Source organism: Rhinolophus hipposideros, assembly GCF_964194185.1.
Source record: "Rhinolophus hipposideros genome assembly, chromosome: 7".
Lineage (NCBI taxonomy): Eukaryota > Metazoa > Chordata > Mammalia > Chiroptera > Rhinolophidae > Rhinolophus > Rhinolophus hipposideros.
In genome coordinates this window covers 101,072,693-101,099,813 of record NC_138053.1, presented here as the reverse complement: position 1 = coordinate 101,099,813, position 27,121 = coordinate 101,072,693, and the positions used below count along the sequence as shown (strand labels likewise).

The window sequence follows — 27,121 nt, the reverse complement described above, 5'->3', positions numbered from 1 at the left end:
ACCCCCGCCCCCCTCGGAGTCCCGCGCGGTGAGACCCCGCCCCCTAGGAGCCCCGCGAGGTGAGACCCCGCCCCCCTCGGAGCCCCGCGCGGTGAGACCCCGCCCCACCAGCCCAGCCCCGCGCGGTGAGACCCCGCCCCCTAGGAGCCCCGCGAGGTGAGACCCCGCCCCCTAGGAGCCCCGCGAGGTGAGACCCCCGCCCCCCTCGGAGTCCCGCGCGGTGAGACCCCGCCCCCTAGGAGCCCCGCGAGGTGAGACCCCGCCCTCTCGTAGTCACTCGCGGTGAGACCCCGCCCCCCTCGGAGCCCCGCGAGGTGAGACCCCGCCCCCTAGGAGCCCCGCGAGGTGAGACCCCGCCCCCCTCGGAGCCCCGCGCGGTGAGACCCCGCCCCCCTCGGAGCCCAGCGCCGTTAGACCCCGCCCCCTCGGAGTCCCGCGCGCTGAGACCCCGCCCCACCAGCCCAGCCACCGCGGTCCACCCTCCCCTTTCGCCGCGGCGCGAGGAGGGGCGCTGCCGGGGAGGGTTTCCCCAGCGGACTGCGGGCTTTTCTCACGCCTCGGCTCCGGGCAGCGGCCTCTGGGGAGACGTTTCTCCCGGGGGCGGGACAGAGGCGGCGCCGCCATGGCTCTCAGCGCGGACCGCCCCTGCGACCTGCGCGACCAGGGCTCGAGCGTCCAGGTAGGGGACCGGCCGCCATGGGGGAGGGGTCCCGAGCGCCGCTGCTGCTACTGGGGGAGGAAGCTTTGACTTGGTCGTTGCTGAAGCAGTTTAGCGAACTTTTCCCTAACTTCATGAATATTTATGAGGAAAATATGCTTTCTAGACAGATTTGCATTCCTGGGGTCAGAAGGGAGTGCAGGGGGACGGGGTGTTAGACAGAAAGACACTTGTGAAATTGTTGCCGACGATGGGAATGTTCCTAAGTTTTTCATTAGCTTAGAAATGGTAGGACAAACCAGTGAACTATGGTGCACGAAGGAACCGAATTTTTACTTTAAAAATACCAGGATTGACTTTTCTGTTGATTTAAATAATGAACATTGCGTAGTCAAAAAAGGTGGTCGTTTCAGGTTTGGAGAAGTATGGTGGAAGATGTTTGTATTTCTCCGTATGAAATGCAGAGTGGTTTGTCTTTCCCATTTTTCTGTGAAACTAGATTGAAGAGTGTTTGGTGTAGACAACTCTCCTATTGTTACCTACGCAATAGCATTTTTACTTAAAAAGTCTACTTAGTACTTTCAGGTGTTTACATAAGAACGAAACATGTACTTCAAAAATTAAGTTAAATGTGATTGAAACTGCATAAGGAATAGCTTAGGAAATGGCTGCGCGGAACGGGCTGCGGCACTGGGAGGGCTTCTCAGTTTCGTGTAAAGAGACTTCACAGAACAGAAGTGAGGTTCGCGTTCACAGTCTCCGTGTGCATGGCACACAGTAGGTGTCACATGGTGTGACCTCCCCCCACCAAGCCCATTTTCACTCCCCTGGCTAGTGCCTGCTTTCTGTAGGCCACACAGCTGCAGAGCCTGCCCTGTGGGACCTGAGGGAGCAGCTCGTTCTGGGATCTGTGTATTAGGGCCATATCTTCAAGGCAGGCCCAAGACAGAGAAAGGCTCAGCAAGACCCCGGGTGACGTAAGGGATGAGGTGAAGTAAGGAAGGATCTTTGTGTGTGTGTGTGTGTGTGTGTGTGTTGTGAGGTAGGGATGATGGGGAACAGAGCAGAAGGAAGGAACACCTGAACTAATTTTAGCATGTGGACAGGGCTGTGTAGGGACAGAGCTAGGAGTGCGGTTTCCAGGCTCTCGCCCTCACGTGGAAAGATGCTCACTCGGGTAGTAAATGGCCATCAACTGTGATCAGATGGCCATCAGCTGTGGCTAGTTGGCCGTCAGCTGTAACCAGTGAGCCATTGGCCACTAATATAACTACCGTGGCTACGCTAGCAGCAAATGGGAGCTAGCAAGAAGATGGTGCTAAGCTGCCAGGCGGCAGAGTATGGATTGTGAATCGTGTGGCTCCCTCCTGCTTCCTGTGTCTCTGGCACAGCCGCCAGCGAGACTATAGTGGTGTGTCTCCCTTATCTATGACTCCGTGGGTGTTCCTTTTTGGCCTCACCATATCCTGCGTTCTTATGCGGGGAGCAGACCTAGAGACCCTGCATGACACCCTGCATGACAGGCTGCCGGAAGGACCCTCCCTTCATTGTCAAGGGGAGGAGTTGGGGTCTGGTTTGGCAGAAACACTTTGGAGTTAGTTGTGTGTGACAGGTGCCCTTGCCTGCAGTGTGAAGGGGTTCGAAGGAGTTTCTCAGAGCTCTGGAGTCTATCCCTGCTCCAGTGAGACACAGGGCAGTGTGGTCGACGGTGGTGGGTGAGCTGGTTGGGATGCAGGCTGTGACACCTGCCAGCCAGAGGGGCTTAGGTTCAGTTCTGGTTTCTGCAGTGAGTGGGTGGGCCAGCAAGCCCCTCCCCTCACCGTCTTCAGAATGGGGATGATAACAGCTATCAACTGGATGACGTAACTCTCCAGGTAGTCCACCAAAAAGAGGGATTACTCAGTAAATTTGGGAAAAAGCGAAACCACTGCAGCACTTTGAGAACGTGCACATCCAGCCTGCCACCCACGTGCAGCAAGCGTCCCAGCCCTCTCCCCATATGGCATATATATATATATATATATACACACACACACATACGTATATATATACATATATATGTGTGTAATATATATACGTATGTGTGTGTGTGCATATATATATATTCCCCTCACAAGAAGTTAGAACCATAAAGTTTTAGAGGGAAGTCAGGACTAAAGAGTAACAGGAAGCTTAGCTCAATCCATAGACCTCCCAACTCCCAGGTCAGTTTTCTTAAAGTGCCAGTTTGCTTTTATCGTTTCCCCTTTTGGTCAAGATCTTTTCTGCAGAATCATCATTTATAAATAGTCAGGTCTTCAGGTCTCCGGTTTTCAAGTCCTCAGTCTTTTGTTCCTCGATGCCAGAAGGACCTCCTCTGGGTGTCATCTCTTACATCAATGGGAGAGTGCATGGATTGGAAAGATCTGGTGTCCAGTGTCAATGGACATAAGAGGCAGCTTAAGTAGATCAAAGTTAAAGGTAGAATTAATACAACATAGCAACCGAGCTTGTATGGCAGCTGTAAACCAGGAACTCAAGATGCTTACAAGCCACCTATGTGGACAGAGTCCCAGAGAGCAGTTTCCAGGCTCTGGGCCTCACGTGGAAAGGTGCTGGCTTGGTTATTAGATGGCCATCAACTGTTACCAGTTAGCCGTTGGCCACTAATGTAACTGCCGTGGCTACGTTGGAGGGTTGATTATTTGGCGGAGAAGCAGACGGTGGATTACGAATTGTGTGGCTCAGGCTTCCTGTATCTCCAAACCAGCCGACAGTGAAAATATACCCCTATCTATGGCTCCGTTGGTGTTGCTTTTTGGCCTCACCGTGTCCTGTGTTCTTGTGCGGGGAGCAGGACCAGAGACCGTGCATTACTTCACGTGCTTTACATTTTGACAGCTTTAGCTTTAGGTCATCAGACTGTGTGCTTTTCCAGTCAGGGTTTGGTGTCTTCTTCAGGTGTGACACGTGTATCCAGGAGTCTACTTCCTGCAGTTTAGCAGCACAGTTAATCGTACCTGGTAAGAACCCCTCCAACATGGCTGGAGGGAATCCTTTTTGAGGTTTCTCTTCCAGTAAATGAAATCTCCAGGCTGTAGAATATGAATTTTGAGCCTGGAGTGCATGGTTAAACAATTGTTCGACTAGAGTATGATTATTGTCAATAGAAGCAATTAAGCCTTTACAACATTAATTGTAAAGGGGCCAAATGCATAGGGTGTCATGTAATTATCTCAAAGGGTGAGAGCTTATGAGCCCCAAAACAAGTAGATCTGAGATTTAAAAGGTCTAACGACAATGCTTTTAGCCAAGGTATTTGAAGAGTTTCTGTATATTTTGCCAGTTGAGTCAATAATGCCATTAGTGCGTTCAACCAATCCTGAAGACCGAGGATGGTGAGCACAGTGAAAATGTTGTAGGAATGGCCAAACAGCACAGACTTGCTTCAGCACCTGACCAGTGAAATGGGTTCCTCGATCACTGTGGAGTTCAAGAGGAGTTCCCCAAGTAGGAAAAATCTTTTCTATCAGTATTTTAGCCACAGCAGACACATTAGCCTTCTGCAAGGGGAAGCTTCAGTGTAGTAAGAAAACATGCATAAAATGACTAATACATATTTGTATCCATAAGATGGGGGAAGCTAGTTGCAGATGAAATCTAGTTGCCAGACCTCAAATGGTCCATTTGTCAACTTAAAATGACCAGAGGCAGTGCGAATAGTCTTCCCTGAGTTATACTTCGGGCAGGTGGGACACCTGAGGTAGGCACTTTTTGCAGCCTTACTAATCTCCCCACCAATATTGGTGCATGAATGCTACCACTTTGTCAGTAGAGCAATGATTCAATGCATGTACAGTGGTTAGGAGCGGGAATTATAGTGTTTCTGGTAGGAGTGGATTGTTATTTGGTCTGAACCAGAGTTTCTTCTCATCAAACCAGCAATTGTTGGATTTCCAGTCATGTTTTCTTCTTCAGAAGCTGATTGTTGGGCTTCTCTAACCAGTTTTTCTAAATTATCAACTCGAGAAGCTTCTCTTTGGACCACAACAAAGGTTTAACTGCTACTGATACCTTTATGCCACATCCAGTGCAGACAGGAGGGCTAGGCCTAAAGGGGAAGGATGGGAGATTAAGAAAAACACAGGGACAGGAAAGATGGGATCAGGAGGTTCACTGTCCACAGGATGGCAGAGGAGTGGCCTAGTTTTTATTTTTTACACAGTTTATATACTATCTAGAACAATTGTCTATTTAAGCAAGTATTAGTAGAACTTTCTGTTATGTGTATTTGCAAGCTTGTGTGTCTGCGGCTGTGATTGTGCTCTCTTGTTCTTTCTGGGGGAGGATGCTGGGGCGAGGCGTCCCTTGGAATGACCTCGCAGGCTGCAAGAACCTTGTCTATTTACATCCTGCTCTCTACACCTTTAAAGGCAGCATTTTTAGCAGAAATGTCAGCAAGGTGATTTCCTTTAGCTTACCGAAAATCAAGTTTAGAATGTCCTGGAATCTTAATAATAGCTAAGGCGTCATGTAGAAGTATAGCGTCCAATAATTCCTGTACATATGCACCATTTTAAATTTTATCTCCATTGGAGTTAAGGAAACCACGTTGTTTCCATAGCATTCCAAAGTCGTGAGCCACTCCAAAAGCATACCTACTATGAATATAAATCTTGACGGTTTTGCCCTTTGATAAAATGCAAACTCGAGTGAGGGCATGTAATTCAGCCTGCTGTGCTGAAGTGGCCAGGGGACGGTGCTGCTTTGATGACTTCAGAAGGACTTACAACAGCATAACCAGCACAGTTCTTACCATTGTCGTTTTTTAAGTATGAACCATTGGTAAACCATGAGAAATCAGCTTTATCCAGAGGAATCTTCTGCAAATCGTCATGAGGAGTCGGAAGGTGATCTGTCAATGTCAGGCAGTCATGAGGGGCTTCCTCAGTTTCGGAAGGAAGAAAAGTAGCCACATTAAGGTTATTGCAATGTGTAAGTGGTTAAGAAAAGGATTTCGTAGAAAGTAAGATGGCTAGCTGAAAGATGCTGGGTATGATGAGAATTAAAGAAAGCTTTTACTGTATGAGGCACAAAGATGGCTAGAGGGGATCCCACAACAATCTTCTCTGTGGCCTTAACCAGGAGGGCAGCGGCATCAATGGCTCTGAGGTGAGGAAGGTATTCCTGAGCCACAGGGTCCAGTTGTTGGCTATAGTATCCTAGGAGTTTATATTGATCCCCATGTTTCTTGAGTGAGCACCTCAAGGGCATATCCTTCCTTTTCATGCACAAAAGGAAGAAAGAAATCTGATAGTTAGGATGCCCAAGAGAAAGTGGGTTCATTAAACTCTCCTTCAAGGGCCATGTCATCCTGTTATTCCCATGAAATTGGGTCAGGACTGTCATTCCTCAATAGGACATATAGAGGTTTTGCCATGAAAGACAGAGTTAGGATCCTATTAGGGCAATAGCTGCCATGCCAAAGAAAACCTCGCAATTGGCACTTAGTTTTGGGCCTTCGGACTCTTAGGAGCCTGTCTGGATCCAGGTGCGGACCTTGTTCCTATATCAGATGTTCCAATAACCTGAGCTTGGGCAAATTGTAATGTCTCTTTAGAGACCTTATGTTCTTATGACCTTATGTCCGTTCAATGCCAAAATTGTCAACAGATGGACGCTATCATCCTGTGAGGAAACCTGAGGAGAGCAAACAAATAAGTCATCCACATTGTAACAAGGTGGAACCTTTAGGGCACACTACATCGTCCAAATTGGTCTTCAGAATCTGTGAGAAATAAGAAGTAAATCCCTGAGGCATTACTGTCCAGGTAGATTGCTTTCCTTCCCAAGTGAAAGCTAAAAGGTATTGTGTAGCATCATCAGCTGGGATGCTAAAGAATGCTTACTGCATAAATCAATTACTGTAAAGAATTTACTTTCAGTTTGGATGGATGCCAGCAGCGTATGAAGGTCAGGACGACAGGGTGCTGAGGGATAATAATATGGTTTATTGCTCATAGGTCCTGGACAAACCTCCACCCTCGTCCCTTTGGCTTTCTCACAGGTAGAATAGGAGTGTTACAAGGACTAGTGCAAGGAAAAATAAGACCCTGAGTTATATAATCTTCTGTTACAGGCTTTATACCTTGGAAGGCCTCCTGACTTATAGAATATTGATTAATTCTGGAAAGAGGCTTTGAAGGATCAACTTGAACCTTGATAGGGGGTGTACTGTGAATTCCGTCAACATCAGTTGAAGATTTTGCCCTTAAAGAAGATGGTCGTTGGTCCAACAGGGACCACTGATCACTGTTTTCATATTCAGTTATTGTACTGTCAGAGACAGCACAAACAAGGTGCTGAAAGGTCATGTAATTCACTTAATTGGTGATTCTGACGGTTACCATCCAACTATAACATTATTTCTCCTTTTTGAGAAAAGGATATTCCAGCATGCTATTTCTCTAAGAAGTCTGTACCTGTTAAATGGGTAGGGGCAGAAGAACTAAGGAGAAAACAATGTTCATCTCTTAAGGGACCTAGACAAAAGGGAATAGGTTCAGATACGTGGACCTGTTGAGGTTTATTTGAAATCCCCACTATGTGAAATGTCTCGTTACTACTAAGCAGAGGTCTGTTTGTAACAGTGGGGGTGAGCACCGAGAGTGTAGCTCAAGTGTCAGTAAGAACAGAAACAATTTTCCTCCCCAATGTGAAAGAGAGGTTTCTCAAAGACGATTAAGGGGAAGGACTATAGAAAAAGCCTCTGTAGTTTCTCAGCGCCTCGTCACTGGGAATTAGGGAGTCTTGAAAGAGGTTGGTCAGAAGGCAGAGAGCGTTTTGTACGCTTAAACTTACGGCAATCCCTTTTCCTGTGTCCTTGCTCCTTGCAGTAGTGGCAAAAAGTTGGAGTTCTCTGGTTTCACATAGGGCCTCTCATTTGCCAATGCTGAAAGTCCGAAGTCTTGGCAATCTTGCTTCTAAATGGCCCGTCTAGGGTACTGGCAAGCTCGTTGGCCAAATTCACCAAGTCTAGGGTAGGCATAGTTCCCCATCCCATCCTGTATCTCTTAACCAGAAGAAAAAGGTTTTTATTTAGCCCATTTTCAAATAATCAAAATTTACACGTGTGGTGTCAACATCTGATGGAATACCAGAATTTTCCTTAAAAAATACCTGACGTCTATTATAATGGTCACTAACAGATGCATCAGTCCTTTGTGAGAACATATGAATTTTGCTCCAATCAGTGGACCTTGGGAAGTCCTTAGTAATTGCTCTGTGTAGTTTTCGAGAAAGTTCTATGGCTTCCTCCCAGTAATTGAAGGTTTGCTTTTCTAAGTCTCTAATAGAATGCTCACATCCAGCAATCCTCATCCAATGTCTAGCTTGGTCTTCACCAACTAACATATTGATTAGCTGATACAAATCAGAAAACCCAGACTGATGGGCCTTAATAGTAATATTAAATTCCTCAGTAAACTTTTTAGAGTCCTCAGTTACCTTAGGGAATTTCTTTACAATGGTTCATAACTCAGCTTTAGTCCAGGGGACATAGGAGACGTGGGGTTTATTAGGATTTCCAGAGAGCTTATTATTAAATGGGAAAGTACTTGTAAATTCTGAGGAAGGAGAAAAAAGGAGAAGACTCAAGAAAAGGAACTGCTGGGGGCTGAGCTGAAAGGGAACAGGCAGCAGTGAGAGACAAGGGAGAAGGGAAAGGCGAGGCAGTGCTGCGGAGGAAAAGCACGAGGTTTCAGGCGCCATTTTGTCTATTTTTGAATTTTTAGCAGCCCTTGTTAATTTTGAGACTATTTTGTAAGTGGGCAACTTTAGATTCATAGTCTTGTTTAGAAGCCTCAACATACTACTCAAAGCCTCAATATGCTGGGCAGCTAAAAAGGCATTCTATTCCTTTTTCTTATTTACAGTGCTGTTATTATACAATTCAGTTTTAAGAAAATCAAGTTTGGGAATCTCAAAAGTTCCCTGAAGTGGCCCCTGATTTTCTAAATTACTCTTAGTGTGATCTGTCCATTTAGTTAAATATGTGCACGAGAATTCCCCGCAGGTTTTAAACATATACTCGCTGGTGTCCCATTGGAGGGACAGCTTTAGAAGACTTAGACAGCAGAGATCCCATTTTTAATATGGGGCCCAAAACAGTTCACAACTCAAGCAACGGACCGGTCTTCAGCTTGCTTCACTCTGGAACAGTCTGATGACTAAGAAGTAGGTCGAAGGCTAAAAGCCAGTTCCAGGGATTAAAAAAAAATTTTTTTGGTGGAAGTGGCCAAGTCAATAGGCCATGAACTCCACTTGAGTTCAGGGTTTCTGAGCTTTCTTTGTGGATTCAGAAAGACTAAAGAAAACTTAATTGAAATGAGCATTTAGTCAGCCTGGAGTACCACATCGGGGACAGGAGTGAGCATTTAGCTCTCAATCTGACGTTTGGGTGTCCCAAATCTCTCACGTCCATGACCACAGCACAGACTCACAGTGACGAGTTACCTGTGCTGACTGGCCTCAAATGGACGTCACCTGTCCCTAAGGCACAACGCAAAGTAGGAAAAGCATGTACAAGGGTTGAGGACGGAGTGCAACGGCAACAAATGAGGAAAAAAGATACTAGCTCAGTTTCTGAAAGATATTGCAACTAATTAAAAAAGAACTTATTAATCATTTAAAAGGTAACATTTCAATGGAAATTAGTACTTTCACAGTGTTGTGCAACCACCACCTCTGTCGAGTTCCAGAACATGTTTGTCACCCCACATTAAAAGCCCGCAGCCATTGAGCGGTACATCCCCATGGCACCCTCTCCCAGCACCTGAACCACTAATGTGCTCCCTGTCTATGGATTTATTTACTCTGAATGTTTCATATAAATGTAATCGTATAATATGTGGCTCTCAAAAATATGTTAACATACATATAACATGAAACTTCCCATCTTACCCATTCTGTGTAAGGTTCAGTGTATTCAGTATATTCCTGTTATTGGCCAGCCATCACCACCCCCATCCCCAGAAATCCTTCATCTTTTAAATGTGAGGTGTAATACCTGTTAAATATTAACTCCCGTTTCCCCCTCCCCCAGCCTCTGGAGACCATCATTCTACCTTCCATCTTCATGGCTGTGGACTCCCATAGCATTTGTGTTGTTGTGATGGCTCATTTCACTCCGCATGGTGTCCTCCAGTTCTATCCACATAGCAGCATGTGAGAATATCCTTCCTTTTTATGGCTGAATAATATTCCATGTGTACACACACCACATTTTGCTGACCATTCATCCATCCATCCATGAACACTTGCACTGTTTCCACCTTCTGGCTTTTGTGATGCTCTGATCATGTGTTTAAAAGTTTTTGTGTGACTAAAATTTTATATGTATATATATAAAAAGTAGTTATGGGGATGTTGGGTATAGCATAAAGAATATAATCAATAATATTGTAATAAATATGTTTGGTGTCAGAGGGATACTAGATTTGTTGGGGTAAAAGATGGGAGAGGGTCTAGGGGCAGGGCAAAAAAGGTGAAGGGATTAAGAAGTGCAAATTGGTAGTTACAAAATAGTCATGGGGATGAAGGGTATAGCATAAGGAATATAGTCAGTAATATTGTAATAACTATATATGGTATCAGATGGGTACTAGATTTATTGGGGTGATCACTTCGTAAGTTATACAAATGTCTAATCACTGTTATACACCTGAAACTAATATACTATTGTATATCAACTGTAATTAAAAAATAAAACAATTATTAAAAAAATAGGATAAGAGTAAAGGATGATCCTTGATTGGTTCCTAGATTGAGACTACACTAACTATAAGCACAGTCTTTGGACAATTGAAAGATTCTGAATATACATCGAATATTAACCAATTGTATTAATGTTAAAAAAAAGAAAGTTTTTGTGTGGAGATGTTTTCATTTCCTTCGATAGATACCTAATAGTAGAATTTCAGAGTCACATGGTAACTCTATGTTTAGCTTTTTGATGAAACAGCACACTGTTCTCTACTGCAGCTTAACCATTTTATATTTCCACCTGCAATGTATGAGGTTTCCAGTTTTTCCACAGCCTCAGCAACAGTTATTATTTTCTGTTTTTTAAAATTATTATTATAAAATACCATATGATATCATTTATACGTGGAATCTAAAGAACAGATGAAACAAACAAAATAGAAATACATTCATAGATACGGAGAACAAACTGATGGTTTCTAGATAGGAGCGGGGTTGGGAGGAATGGGTGAGAAAGGTGAAGGGATTAGAGAGTGCAAGTTGGTAGTCATAAAATAGTCATGGGGAGGTGTAATACAGTATGGGGGTATAATCAATAGCTGTAGAAACCATGTATGCTATCAGATAGGTACCAGACTTACCAGGGGGATCATCACTTCATAGGTTATAAAAATGCCTGACCACTGCGATGTACACCTGAAACTAACGTAAACAATATTGAATGTCAACTATTATTTAAAAATACGTAGTAACAGGATGTAAAGTACAGCATAAGAAATACAGTCAATGGTATTGTAATAACTATGTATAGTGTCAGATGGGTAATAGACTTATTGGGGTTAATCACTGTGTGAGGTGTGTGTCTAATAATTATGTTGTTTTGTACACCTGAAACTAATAAAATAATAACATTCTATAAAAAAATTTCTTGAAAGACAAAACGGATTATTATTATAGTCATCAGGATGGGTATGAAGTTGTATGTTGCTGTGGTTTTGGTTGCATTTCCCTGATGATTAGTGATGTTGAGCAACTTTTCATGTGCTTGTTGGTCATCAGTATGTCTTCTTTGGAGAAATGATTATTCAATTTTTTTGCCCATTTTTAATTGGAATTGTTTGTCTTTCTGTTGAGTTCCAATACTTCTTTGTATATTCTGGAACCTGGAATATTGTATATTCTGGAATCATGTATCTTTTATCAGATACATGATTTGCAAATATTCTCTCCCATCTGTTGACTGTTTTTTTACTTTCTTGATAGGGTCCTTTGATACACAAAAGTTTTTAATTTTGATGAAGTCCGATTTAGATACTTTTTCTTTTCTTGCTCATGCTTTTGGTGTCATATCTAAGAAATTACTGCCACATACAAGGTCATGAAGATTTACCTCTATTGTCTTCTAAGAGTTTTATGATTTTAGCTCTTACGTTTAGGTCCTTGATCCATTTTTAGTTAATTTTTTGGTATGGTATGAGAGACTGGTCCAACTTCAGTCCTTAGTGTGTGGATACTCACTTTTCCCAGCACCATTTGTTGAAATTGTTAATGTAAGAAACGTCCAAACCTGTAGAGAATTTTTATGGGTTTATTTGAGGCAAACTGACAACAGTCGTTAGGAAGCAAAATCTGAACAGATTTAGAAAATGCTCCAGAGAACAGCAGTTTTGCAGCTAACTTTATACATTAGAGTGAAAGGAGGAGACTAAGGGGGGTTACGTGGAACCCATTGGTGGTAGACGAAGGTGCGTGGGAGAAAGCAAAGCGGGGAAATCTCTGGGACTTGGGTAGAAAGGAAAATGGAGAGATACATACTTTTCCATTGGTGGGTACAGGATAGTTAATAATTAACATTTACAGTTCATATAGTATTCGGGGAACAAGATGACTGTGAGGGGTTCTGTGGTCTTGTGCTCTCACTGGAGGTTGGACCCTGAGGGGTCTGGAAAAGGAGATTTATCTGACATTTCAACAGGTATGTTATCCTTAGGTGCAAAAAGACGACAGGCTCACTTCAGGTAAAGGTTGACCTTTGTCAACAAAGCTACAGGCCTAGGACGTGACTACCTGCCACGACCCACTTTTAGTTAGGAATTTTAATTTCACGTCATCCTGTGGGGTTAGTTTCAGTCTTTGAGTTTTTAGGATCTGCCCCCCACCCTGTACCCCAACTTGTCAGGTGTAGTATGTGGCCCCTTTTTGGTCCACAAAATTATTTCCTGCTTATTGAATAGTCTTGGAACCCTAGCTGAAAGTCAGTGGGCTGTAGTTGTATGGGTTTATTTCTGGACCCTCAATTTTGTTGAGGTAAGAAATATGCAAACCTGTAGAGAATTTTTATAAACGTTTATTTGAGCCAAACTGATTACATTGCTGGGAGCAAGATCTCAGATACTCCAGAGTAGCAGTTTGCAGTTTCTTCTATATATCTGGGCTTGAGGAGAGGACGTGAGGAAGAGGACACAGAGCTGGGGAAGCAAGGTGGGATGGATTACGGGGGAGTTCAGGAGATTCTGTGCTCCGCTGAGGGTGGACACACTTATTTCAAAGGTGTGGTCTCCTAGAAGCACAGAAACATGGGCAGGGCTGCCTACGGCCAAGATGAGCCTTTTACTGAAGAATTTACAGGCCTGGGTGTGATGGCCCAGACCCACCATGTCCGTGACTGGTCCAGTGAGGGGTTTATACTCAGATCACCTCTGAGATTATTGTCCATATAACCCGTTTTTCGTCCACAGTTCTCTTCCATTGGTCTGTATGTTTTGATGACTGTAGCTTTGTAGTGGGTTTTGAAATCAGCAAGTGTGTGTTCTCCAACTTTGTTCTTTATCAAGATCGCTTTGGCTGTTCAGGGCCCATTGCCATTCCATATGAATTTGAGGACTGTCTTTTCCGTTTCTGGAGAAAAGGACATTACTGTTTTGATAGAGATCCATTGAATTTCTACTGTGTTTCCCTGAAAATAAGACTGGGACTTATATTAACTTTTGCTTTAAAAGATGCATTAGGGCTTATGTTCAGGGGATGTCATCCTGAAAAATCATGCTAGGGCTTATTTTCTGGTTAGGTCTTATTTTCAGGGAAACATGGTAGATCGCTCTGAATTTTTATTGACATCTTAACAATATTAAGCCTTTCATTCCATGAATACAGGAAGTTTTTCCATATATTTAGCTTTCTTTAATTTTTCTCGGTAATGTTTTGTAGTTTTCACTGTACAAGTCTTTCATCCATTGGTTAAATGTGTCCTAGGTATTTTATTCTTTTCGGGTGCTATTATATAATGGAGTTATTTTCTTAATTTCCTTTTTTTGATGGTTCACTGCTAGAAACAGCTGAGTTTTGCATGTTGACCTTGTACCCTGCAATTTTGCTGCCACCATTTATTATTAGTCTTAGTAGGTTATTTGTGGATTCTCTGGGATTTTCACATATAAGAGCATGATATCTTCAAAAAGAAGAAGTTTTACTTCTTCATTTCTAATTTGGATGCTTCATTTCTGCTTTTCCTTCCCAGACTTTGTTCACAGGTTGACACATTCCTTAGGGCTTCTTGGTTTTGCTTCTTTAGTTCAAACACTGTCAGTAAAACACAGCATTTGACATGGGAGAAGAAGGACCCCCCCCACCATGGGAGCGGGGCTTCGGACAGCACTGACCAGAGAACCTGGGTGCGTGTTCCAACGACACACATCTGTTTTCCCATCTGTCCCTGTATGTAGGGATATGATTCCTATGTCCCTGAGACTTACTCACGTCTACACACATGTACACTGCATTCTGCCATCGCTCTGGATGTACTGCCATTATTTCCAGAATTCCTGCCAGATCGTTGTGAGATTTCAGCAATCCTGGTCATGACTTCTGCACTTGAACACTGTCCTGAAAGGGCACAGAGGCCAAATAATTTACCAGCATGTAATCTGAACTCCTTCCTCACCGGTACTCTCCCTCACCTCCACCATCTCTCACCTCCATTGCCTCAACCCAGGCCCAGCACTCATCACCTGTCCCACTCAAACTAAATATTAAGTCATATCGTGCTTTAGGAAAAGCACAGGAATCATGCATAATTTGAAAGCATATCTGTGGTTTTTCTATTAATAACGTAAATTGGGCCCTTCTCACCTTAATTGTTAAAATAAAATTAGGACCTTGGTACCAGCTACCTTCAAGGCACCATCAAAGCAGAGACACTACCAGTGTGAGAGGGACTTTTCTAGGATTCATGTACTCCTGTTTTGAAAACCCCAAATCCGACTGATTCTTGGCTTTCATCACAGCTGTTGCAGGTGTTCCAGCTGTGGTCTGGAGTCCCTGTTCACAGGATGCTTTGCAAAGATGTTAGTAACATTTTTAAACTAGTAGTGCAAATATACAGTGTCACACTCCCACTTAGCATTTTTGTACCTAATCCTTTCTTATTTTTGTTGGAATGTAATCTGAAAGTGTAAAAATATGTGTAATTAGTGATTTAGGGAATCTACTGTCAGATCTGTCTCTTAGAAAAACTAGTTCCAAGCCTTTGTCAAGAGCAGCAGCTGGAGTTAGTCGTTTCCTGTTGGAGACCGTGTGGGGGGCAGGTGTGCTGGCAGACAGGACAGGGTGCCAGGCAGATGCCACACAGCAGCCGGACTCAAACAAAGGGGGCTGACTTTGCTCTGAAAGGTAGTTTGTTTGGGCTCCATTTAACAATGATGTGAACAAAGAGAACAACAAAAAAATGGAGGGATGAGAACATGTTTTTCTCTTTATACATGAGAAGTTATACATCTCGTTCAGCCGACATTTCCAGAGCACTTTCCTTTCCTGCCAGAGGGTTTTCCAGGTAAATTTCCAGGTAAATTAAGAAGGAGAGAATGGCTATGGCTATTAGTCATCCTCCGAAAGAACTGTACACATGGTGCAGATACAGATGGCTATGCATGGGTCGTGCTCTGCTCTGCCAGGTCTCAATGGAGGGTCCAGCGGAGGAGGTTAGGTTCGGTGTAATTAAGGGCACAGGAGACTTTTCAAGTTGATATAATCCTCCTGGTCCAACCACGATTAGAATGAACAACCCTCTTACCTCCAGCTGAAATTTGGACTGACTGGTTAATAACAGTCTTGTACACTTTTTATTGAGCACCTTCAAAGAACCAAAAGCATTAAAGAACTAAATTCAGCTACAATGCCTTAAAAAAACCAACATTTTATTGTCAGTTTGCCTTTGTATTAAAAAATACAAAGCTTTGCAGTCCTTTTTTGATGAACTGTACTGTAACTTTTGTGGGATAATTGAATTAGGTTCATAGTAATTTTCCCATTTCACAAATGAAGAAACCAGAGGATTGTGCTCGACTCCCCATGTGCAGCCATTATTCTCTAACGTGATGCACAATACGTGGACCCTGACACTTTCACAGCCCCCCATTTGGGGATTCCCCTGTAGCTCATTAGGTTATCAAGTGAAAAAAAAGGATAACAGGACTTTACATAACTGCTTTAGACACTTTCTGTTCACTTGACCATGGGTGGAAATGAACAAGCCCCAAGAGACAGAGGCTCCTCCTGGGGACCATCCCTCCATCACAGGCAAGGACCGTCAATGGCCCAGCCTCAGCACACGGAGCAAAGTTGTTCCTCGGCTAAGTCATAAAGGATGACACGTCCCTGGGAATGAGCTGCAGCTTGATTGTTGGATGAGAATGGTGTGAGCAGAGCCCTCTCTGCTCCATGTCTTCACCCACAATTGCAGGCGTGCTGAGCCAGGCTCCATGCGATGGGGCCACAAATGGGAGGCAGGTGGCGCCGCCTTGCTGTGTGATCCTGGCCTCAGCTGCCTGGCAGCAGTTCCCTCCTTCACAGTGGGGTCAGCACGCTTTCTGTGAAAGGCTGGAAGTGTTTTGGCTTTGAGGGGCTCGTGGTCTTGGTCAGAATGACTTATCTGCCTTTGCAGCACAAAAGCAGCCAGTGCCAACATGTGGACTGACCATGGCTATGTTCCAGGAAAACTATATGTTGGCTTTGAAACTTGCATTTCATATTTTTCATGTCACAAACTACTGTTCTTTGTTCTTTTCTGACAACTGGGGGTCATGGTTTGTGGACCTCTAAGTGTTATGAAGCGAGCAGCAGGGACAGAAAACTGGGGTGACTCATGTTGCCCCACATGTCCAGATGCAATCCTGGGTGCTCCTCCGGTGACGAGGGAGAAGGCCCAGAGTACTTCCTTCAGAGCAGCCTTCCACCAGTTCCAGCTCAGCAGTTCTGAGAAACACTGCGTCAGTCTGGGTAGCTGGGATAAGCAGGAAGAACGGAAAACCAGTTCAAAAGAAATCGGGGAGCATAAGACTCCTGGGAAGTCCTTGCAGGTGGATCTGGGCATTTGAGGAGAAGAAAGTGGCACTGCTGCCTCATTCTGCTCGTAAGCCTGAGAAGTCCACCTAGCAGCCATCCCAGCACGGTTCTGAGCGTAAGGTCACACGGACCTGTTCCAACACGCCGGCTGGCAGACAGCGCGTTAAAGGATTTTCGTTGTCTGGGATCCCCAGCACCCCATAATCCATTGTAATCCACACACCAGCTTGAAATTACTGAAGTCAGATGACTGTTTCCTACTTACTGTGTTTCCCCAAAAATAAGACCTAACCAGACAATCAGCTCTAATGTGTCTTTTAGAGAAAAAAATTAGTATAAGAACCGGTCTTATTGTACTATGATGTAATACCGGGTCTTATAGTAATATAATATAATATAATAATATAATACTGGGTCTTATATAATATAATGCAACATAATGTAATATAATACCGGGTCTTATATTAATTTTTGCTCCAAAAGATGCATTACAGCTGATTCCTTGGCTGGGTCTTATTTTAAGGGAAACAGGGTGGTAAGTTGTGTGTAAATTCTGAGAAGACATTTTCATGGTTATATTTGGAGACTGTTTTCTGGGCTCACCTCCTGGGCCTGTCCACAGGAATAGCCCTAAAGAATGACCCCTGAAATATCTCCTTTGTTTTTGTCTTCTAATTTGGCTCTGAAAACTGAAAAATGTTTGTACCCCGGAAAAGCAAAGTCTGAGTTTCAGGGTACTGAAACTCAGAGTGAGATGTCTCTGGAACACTCTCAGCCTCCTGGAAGTACAGGATTCAGAAATGACAAACAAACTTCCTATCCTGGAGCCACCTTGCCAACTGTGGGGACGCAGCCCTAAGTTGGCTGCTCACCCTACCTCGTGGGGCTTGGTGACCCCAGGAGGTGTCTGAGATCAGCTCCAGACCGACGTGTCTGCAGACTGCTCAGTTCTTCCAGCTGCATGTAGGACACCTGTCCTGGAGTGCCCCTCGGTGTGGGGGTGACCCATGCTAGGGTGTGTGCCGGGGCTGCCCTGGTGGGCAAAGGCCCTAGTTCAAGTGTCCCCAGACCCGTGTCCCAGGCCCTGGGGGCATCAGCCAGGTTGAGCTGCAGTAGCCATTGATCCCAGTCTCAGTGGCCAGCTCAGTGACAACCCGCTCGTGCTACCCGCTGTCACGGTCATCACATCAGTGTTGCTCTGGGTATAGCCTGATGGAACGGCCTCTCTGCAGTGTTGCCTGACACATGGTGGCACGTTCTGTCTTGAAAGCTTCTGCCAGCGCTGGCATCTGCCATGGCCACCACGTCTCTTTGTCAAATGGCTACGCCTAACACCAGTGGGCAGGGATTCTGTGAACAGCGCAGCCCACCAGGGTGTTTACTCTGTCTTATGCCAGCTCAGTGTCAGTGGTGTCCTGTTATTTCCTGTCCCTCAGAAGGGTCATCACGTTACATCTTTTGCAAAAAATGCCACTCCCGTAGAGCCCGGACTTGTTTGTGGTAAACACTTGATCAGATGGTTCCCTGCCTCTGTCTTCTAATGGTCCTGTAGACACATCTTGACGTAACTCGAGCCCATGAACATGCAGGGGCTAAAGCAGAGCCTACTTTTGGGGATGACAGCTAAGCACCCAGGGAGCAATTCTGAACTTGAGAAGCTACCCGGGTTAGCAAGGCCGAGAAGTGTTTGTGAAGGTGTGAGTTGAGCTCCAGCGGCCCAGGGCTCAGGCTGGGAGCTCTGGTCAGAGAGAGAAGACCCAGCCCACTAGCACAGATGCTGCTGCCTCTGCCCAGAAAAGGCCCAAAGCTGGTGGCTGGGGTCACCAATGGAGCGGGCGGGGGCTCAGCAACAGGCATGTCCAGATGGAGCTATCCAGGACCTGCTCCCAGCAAGGACAGGCAGGTCACGGTGATGTCTGCTGTGTAGACCCTCCTCCCTGGCCCAGGAAGCCCACTGCTTAGCGGGAACAGCAGCGATGCCGGGCAGGGTCTGCACGCTCAGGACATCCCCAGAGCCAGCTCCGTGCATCTTGTCTCTGACTCAGGGACCCATATTTGACCAGGGGCAGGGGCTGCCCAAGGCTGCTCCCTCCCTGTGGCCCCAGTGTTTCTACTCTTCTGAGGCCCCTGAAGTGCTTTTGTTCAGTGAACCCCTAGGAATTCAAGTTGGGGCATCTGCTGGAAGTAGCCAGTTGCCTGGAAACCACTGCCTCCTGCAGAATTGTCCATCTGTGCTGACACCTGTGATGTTCTGTAGCCCCACTGCTTCCTTGGGCGCCTCGGCCGGCAGCCTCCGCCTAGCAACATCAACGTCAGGCCGGGACAAACCGGGTTGAAGGTCTGCCTCAGGTGGGAAATCGTAGCTGGTGGCACTTGGTTAGTTACAGACCTCAGGCAGGACTGTAACCCTGGAAATCTTGCTGTTAATCTTAGAGAAGGGAAAGGGGACTGGAAAAGACAACTGCAGCTCACGGAAGTGGCTCCGTTAGCTTTTGCCTTTCAACTGCCATAAAATGTAAGGACCCCTGTTTGTGACAGAACTGGGACCAGGACTGGTTCCTTTCTTAAGGATTCTCAGGAACTAGAGGAAAACACAGGCAGCTCCATGTCCAGCTCCCTCGTTTTTTTCGGGTACAAATCCTGATCCTGAGATTGAGATTTTGCTCTTGAGATTCTAAAAAACACCTTAGATTTAAATACAGAGTTGGTTTTAAATACCTGCATGATTATTTATTTTAATATTTTATTAGTTGACAGAAAAAATCTGCAAGTAGTATTTAGTGTCCAATGAGTGGATACTGTGCTGTAGAGACAAATTTCACGCTGCAGTGTGTTTTTGTACGAATGCTCTGTGAGCTCCAGCTTTGCTGCTACAGCAGTCCATGGTCGAGAGCAGGTCTGGGGGGATGCGAGGCTGCAGATGGAGAGCCTGGGTCCAGGGGCTGCACAGACAGGAGCGGGGCAGTGTGCGTGCGCTTTCTGAGTGTACGTGTGGGCCTGTGTGTGCGAGTATGCACATGGGGGAGACAGTACCTGTGCATGTGGGTGTACACGCATGCAGGGAGACTGGCCTATGCTTGTGGGTGTGCATGCATGTGGGGAGACTACCAGTGCTTGTGGGTGTGCACTCGTGTGGGGAGACTACCAGTGCTTGTGGGTGTGCACGCGTGCGGGGAGACTACCTGTGCTTGTGGGTGTGCACGCGTGCGGGGAGACTAACAGTGCTTGTGGGTGTGCACGCGTGCGGGGAGACTACCTGTGCTTGTGGGTGTGCACGCGTGCGGGGAGACTACCTGTGCTTGTGGGTGTGCACGCGTGCGGGGAGACTACCTGTGCTTGTGGGTGTGCACGCGTGCGGGGAGACTAACAGTGCTTGTGGGTGTGCATGCATGTGGGGAGACTACCTGTGCTTGTGGGTGTGCACGCGTGCGGGAGACTACCTGTGCATGTGGGTGTGCACGCGTGCGGGGAGACTGGCCTTTGCTTATGGGTGTGCATGCGTGCGGGAGACAGTGCCTGTGCTTGTGGGTGTGCACGCGTGCGGGGAGACTACCTGTGCTTGTGGGTGTGCACGCGTGCGGGGAGACTGGCCTTTGCTTATGGGTGTGCATGCGTGCGGGAGACAGTGCCTGTGCTTGTGGGTGTGCACGCGTGCGGGGAGACTACCTGTGCATGTGGGTGTGCACGCGTGCGGGGAGACTACCAGTGCTTGTGGGTGTGCACGCGTGCGGGGAGACTACCTGTGCATGTGGGTGTGCACGCGTGCGGGGAGACTACCAGTGCTTGTGGGTGTGCACGCGTGCGGGGAGACTACCTGTGCATGTGGGTGTGCACGCGTGCGGGGAGACTACCAGTGCTTGTGGGTGTGCACGCGTGCGGGGAGACTACCTGTGCATGTGGGTGTGCACGCTTGCGGGGAGACTGGCCTTTGCTTATGGGTGTGCATGCGTGCAGGAGACAGTGCCTGTGCTTGTGGGTGTGCACGCGTGCGGGGAGACTGGCCTTTGCTTATGGGTGTGCACGCGTGCGGGGAGACTACCTGTGCTTGTGGGTGTGCACGCGTGCGGGGAGACTGGCCTTTGCTTATGGGTGTGCACGCGTGCGGGGAGACTACCTGTGCTTGTGGGTGTGCACGCGTGCGGGGAGACTACCTGTGCTTGTGGGTGTGCACGCGTGCGGGGAGACTACCAGTGCTTGTGGGTGTGCACGCGTGCAGGGAGACTACCTGTGCATGTGGGTGTGCACGCGTGCAGGGAGACTACCTGTGCTTGTGGGTGTGCACGCGTGCGGGGAGACTACCTGTGCTTGTGGGTGTGCACGTGTGCGGGGAAACTGGCCTTTGCTGATGGGTGTGCATGCGTGTGGGAGACAGTGCCTGTGCTTGTGGGTGTGCATGTGGGCTCACCGAAGCACAGGGCGCAGTTCGTGCAGGCTGCAATGTGCGTTTCTGAGGCCTGCCCACTGGGATGAGCTGCCGCAGACCCACCTCTCTCGGCTGCAGAACTTGAAGATAACGGACTGATTGTCAGCGTTCAGAGGCTCCAAAGCCACCTCCAGCCCCTGTCTGCCCCTCACTGCTGAAGGAACCCATGAGTGCCCCTGGGGACAGCCCCCGGGGTCCTCTGGACAGCACTCCCTCCGCTTCGCTTCCTCCTGGGACCCTGGCCCCCGCAGACACCCTGCCTCGCCTGCTGGGCTCTGCTGGGCTTTCTGCTCTCGGCTGCTGGTCCATGCACTGGCCCCATTCTGTTTTCTCTTGTGGTCCTATGGAGAACCCAGACAGCCCCTGCCTATCCCAGGGGATGGATGGGTGGGTTCCCTGCAGGAAGGGGGAGGGAATCACTGGAAGCCTCCTTCCCCCCCACCGTCCCCCATGACCCTGGCTCCCATCGGTGCTTGTGTGCACGTGAAGCTGACCTGGATCCCGGGCACCGCCGCTGCCCACGCCGTGCTCTCACCTGCCCGTCCCACCCAGGTTTGGCCTCATTTCCGGCACCGTGGTTAGCCCTTTGGGGTCCTCTGTCCCTCACACTGTGAGTCAGTGGAGGGCTGGCTCATCCTGAGCAGGGAGGTGCTCATAGGAAGGGAGTTGGACCAGCCGTGACCTCCTGGGGCTTCCAGCTGCCTGATGCGCTCTGGTGTGGGGGTTCTGGTCAGATTGTGGTGGTGTGGTCACCAGCAGGAGACATCAGCGCGAGGCCTCGTGGCTCACCCGACCCCCAAGTCCTGTTTGCTGGTCCAGCTGCGATAGACGGGGTCCCAGGTGCAGCAGGTGTGTGCGTCCCTGGGCTGCCGGGAGGACAGGCGTTGGGGCGAGCGGTGGCGTACAGCAGGGCTGTTCCTACAGCAGCCACCACCCAGGGCATTTGTAACCGAAAGGTTGGAAGGGCGCAGTGGCTTCAGGAGAGGAGGATCTCATCGAGATCCCCTCCCTAGAGCCGCCCCAGCTGCTGGTGTCTCACACAGGGCTTCCTGTGCCGTCTTGGTAGAATACGGGTTGAGAAACGTGTGTGTGTCAGGTGAGGCTCCTTGCCAGGGCCAAGTGTGTCTGACCCTATGCCAGCAGAAGTAGGTGTGCGCGTTGCTTTGTGGGTTGCCAGGCTCTTCTGAGAGTACTGAATGCAGACCCAGCAAGGCACCGCCCATCCCTTCCTTCTTCCGTCTGGGCACCGGCTTTGGGCTGGAAGAATATCCACACCTTAGAAACATCTCAGCCCTAAGTCGTGAGGGTCTGGACTCCCACATACACAATAGCCTGCGAGTGGAAAGCAAGGTGGGTATAGATAGGCCAAGTGTTGACAGACCTGTGTACACTGACCATTTGTACACAGGCCTGGCGTAGACAGAGCAGGTGTAGACAGACCAGGTATAGCCCGGTTGGATGTAGGCCGACTGGGTGTAGACAGGCTGGCACACCACCCTAGAAGAGCGGACCAGGCTTTCTGCACAGGTTTCTTTGAGTCAGAGGTAGACTCTGGGTCTGTGTACACAGGAAAGCAGTGATGGCCATCGGTGCCCTGGGCAGGATGCCCGGGCCGTCACTGGGCCCTTTCAGGAAGGAGGCCCCCGTTAGCAGCACCTGGGCAGCTCTAACCAGGTCGACTGCCCAGGCCAAGCCTCCAGGGAATGGGGTTTCACAGCCGGCCCCCCGACCCCTGCAGGCTGAGAAAGCCGCTATTGATGGAAAGTAGGGCAGAGCAAGGCCCCTCCCATCCCCGGCTGCAGGACACTCCAGGTACATCCTGAGCTTTCTTTATGAAATCTGAACAGAGGCAGAGGCCACTGCGGTGAATTAAAAGCCACTCTGCCTTCTGGGGTGGAGGTGCCTGGGTGCCTGGCACCCCCACGCCCCCCACTCTAGATGGCCTCGCCCTGGGCTGTGGCATCTAATCAGGGTGGACTGGTGTTGGGGCTGCAGGACGAGCCAAGCTCCCATGGGGATGGGAGAGGCTGTGTGTGTGTGGTGCGGGGGGGTTTAGGGAGAGGGTCTAGCAGCCCAGAATGCACCACCTGCTTGGGAACCTCGTTTTCCAGCAATCTGTCATCATGAGGTGCCCTTCCTTGGGGGTGTAGTGGCCCCCTCAGCAGGTAAAGGGGTCCTGATGTGTAGGCCCACCTTGCTGACACCCACTCCCACGGCCCTGGGCTCTGTACTGGGCTCATGCCCTCACTCACGCTTAGGGTGATAGTTATGCTTGAATTAAAGCGTGAGCATTGATGGGCACTCGTTGCTGGGACAACCCAGCCCCATCCTTCCAGCCTGCCAGGCCCTGGACAGGGCATGCTGCTGTTCCCTCACCCACTCATGTGACCTCTTTAGGTCAGCACAGTACTCCAAATGGGAAGAAATTCCCTTTGCTGGGAATTTTAGTGTTACCTGCTCCCTTCCCAATCCACACCATCCTGTGAGGGTTAGGGAAGAGGCCGGCTGTCTCGGTTCCGTAGACTGGCCCCCCCATGAGGTGAGCACCAACGGGCCTTCGGACTGCAGCCTTTGTCTTCTCGTCTCTGGCATGTATGAGGCGTAGAAGGTCACAGGGAGGGCCGTCCACCAAGAGTAGTCTCGAGGGTCTGGTGGCAGGAAGACCATGTGTCGTCACAGGGAGCACAGGTATGACAAGAAGCAAGGGTCTTGACTTTAAGAATCATCCCCATTTAGGTAAAATTTTACCTAAAGCATTTTGTAGGGAAAATAAATCTGTTGTTGAAGAGTGGAGCTTTAAAATGTTTTTGCAGACACAGAAATTTTCTGCTGTTCAAACGCAAAGGCATCCCCACATTCGGTTACACTGAGTTCGCAGTTCAGAATGTTGCGAGTCCCGGTCGGCCAAGCCCCTGACGTGTGCGGCACGAATGGCACTTAAGCCACGAGAGTTCACGATCAGGTAAACAGGCGAACATCCTGCGGTTTAAAGGCAGCCCACCTCCATGTGTGCATTTCCTTGAATCAGGAGTCCTGAGTCACAAAAGGAAGAAATCAGTCCCTCATCATCAACAGAGTCATCAACATCTGTCATTGTCTCCGCTCATTCCTCTTTTGTTTTGGTGGTTTGGATGGTTTGCGAGGTTTGGGGAACCGGCGAGATGTAGTGTGTAGAGAGGCTCAGGCTGACCCCCTTGTGAGTGCTCGTGCCACTTGACCTGACCCCGTCCTCTTCCTCTGCACACACAGGCCCAGAAACTACTTTAACATTTTGCCAACATGTACTCCTCTTGGCTCCCCACTTCTATACACATGCACACGCGTCTTCAGAAGCCCTTGCACACACACTGGCCCGCACACAGAGACACTCGTGCACATACACATTGGATCTCACACATGGTTCTCACACACACTGACCTTCACACATACACTGACTTCACACCACACACACACGGTCCACACACACACACACACACACACACACACACTGACCTTCACATGTACACTGGCACACACACATACACACATATACACTGGCCCTCATACATACACATCACCTTCACACACACACCTGGCCCTCGCACACACTGGCCCTCTCACACACCCAGCCTTCACACACGCACATGGCCCTTGCACACACACACTAACCCTTACACGCACACTGGCCCTCACACACACACTGGCCCTTACACACTGGCCCTCACACACACACTGGCTCTCGCACACACCTAGCCTTCACACATGCACACGGCCTTCGCACACACACACTAGCCCTTACACGCACACTGGCCCTCACACACACACTAGCCCTCTCACCCAGCCTTCACACACACACACACGGCCCTCGCACACACACACTAGCCCCTACACACACACTGCCCCTCACACACACACTAGCCCCTACACACACACTAGCCCTCACATCCAGCCTTCACACACACAGACAATGACCCTCGCATACACATTTGGCCCAGCAAACATGAGGGAGGAAAATGCCAAACTGTTTAAATGTCCTAGATGACTGAACTTTACCATATCGTATTACCAAGACAGTGTTGTTTTTAAACATTTAGTATAAAAATCTTCCTAAAATATGCTGTATATTTTGCTGTTTTCTTTTTTTTTTATTTTTTTTATTTTTTTGTATTAGTTTCAGGTGTACAAGACAAGGTAATACTTAGACGTTCATCATTATATCCCTCACACTGTGAACCCCCCTCCCCCCATCCATTATCCCTCCGACCTCAGGCATCCACATTATCTCTGAGCTGGTCTCCACTGTTTTCTTAAGCAGAGTTGAACATACTCACGCCAACTTGATTTTGCTGTAATGTAAGGGTTTATGCCTTTCTGCTGTCAGCCTCCTGTGTGTCGCCCTCGCCCTCGCCCTCTTATAATTTGTGTGGACCAGAAAACTTGGATTGTTAGAGTCACGTGCAAGTGGAAACAGTTGGCTTCTACTGAGCACACACGTTCCAGCCTGGGTCAGCCTTTCTGGCTGCAGGTTTATGTCTCTTCTGGGTGCAGGCCCTAACCTGGCTGGTCATGTAACCTGGCTTGTTTATTATGACCACTCTTCCCAGAACGAGAACGAGCAGCATCCACAGAATGGCTGGGGAGCTCCTGTGTCACTGACCCTGAGACCATGTCTCTGTCTCTCCCTGGCCATGAATCTCCCAGAGAGTCAAGTGACGTCAGGAAGGGCTGTGCGTGCAGGGCCCTCCATGTCACTTAGGGCACATTAGCATGTAAGGGGTTGGAGAAGACGACACGAGCACTCACACATGTCAGAAGGGCCATCATCATTAAATCAAGAAGCAGCACATACTGGCAAGGATGTGAAGAAAAGAGAACCTTGTGCACTGTTGGTGGGATTGAAAATTGGTGCAGCCAAGTTCCTCAAAAAATTAAGAATAGAAATACCTTATGACCCAGCAGTTTCATTCCTGGATATTTATTCCAAAAAAACTCCAAAACAGTAATTTGAAGAGACATATCCATCATATGTTCATTGAAGTATTATTTACAGTAGACAAGATATGGAAACAACCTAAGTGCCCATCAATAGACACTTAGATAAAGAAGAGGTGGTACATATGTACAATGGAGTATTAGTCGGCCATAAAAAAGAATGAAATCTTACCTTTTGCGTCAACATGGATGAACCTGGAGAATATTATGTTAAGTGAAATAAGGCAGACAGAGAAAGACAAACGCCATATGATCTCACTTATGTGTAAAGTCTGAAAAAAAATAAATGAACAAACAAAACAGAGGACATTTTGATGGTTGCTAGATGGGGCCTGCATGTAAAAGGGGAAGGGATTCAGAAGTACAAATTGGTGGTTATAAAATAGTCATGGGGATGTAAAGTGCAGCACGGGGAATATAGTCAGTAATTCAGTAATAACTATGTATGGTATCAGGTGGGTACTAGATTTATTGGGGGTAACTTTGTAAGGTATATAAACATGTAAGCACTATGTTGTACACCTGAAACTGTCGCTGGAGTCTTATAGGGACATCCAAGAGAGGACTCAACCTGGAGCATTGGTGCCCAGGTCCTCGTGTCTGTGCTAGAAATAATTCAAGAGCTAGACAGATGCAGAAAAGCGAAAGTGATTTATTAGAAATGAAAGTACACACTTGAGAGGAAAGTGCAGGCAAACTCAGAGAACGAGTTGTACCAAGAAAGTCATGATCAGGGGTTTTACTCTCTCCTAGTCAAGGAATTGGTGATGTCTCATTGATATGGTTCATTCATCTCCTCCCCTGAACGGGACCCTCCATTTCCCGCCTTTTCTTCCCCGTTTGTTTTGTCGAGAACAGTCATGGCATCAAATGCATGATGGGAATCATAGTAACTGCAATGCAAATGAGATTATAATGACATAATTAGCTAGAGGTCAGGTCTGGGTTATACAGATCAGTTCAGGTGAAAGAAACCGGTTTTTCTCCAG

The 27,121-nt window shown here is 47.6% G+C and overlaps 1 protein-coding gene across 1 annotated transcript in view; it reads left to right on the top strand.

The window, feature by feature from the left end:
* Positions 1-443: 443 nt before the first annotated feature.
* The window catches only part of PLEKHG4B (pleckstrin homology and RhoGEF domain containing G4B), a 64,776-nt gene continuing 38,098 nt past the window's right edge, over positions 444-27,121 (top strand). The window contains exon 1 of the mRNA XM_081053619.1: positions 444-679. Within this exon, the coding sequence (XP_080909745.1) occupies positions 623-679 (57 nt within the window). The 5' untranslated portion in view covers positions 444-622. The remainder of the gene's footprint in view (positions 680-27,121) is intronic.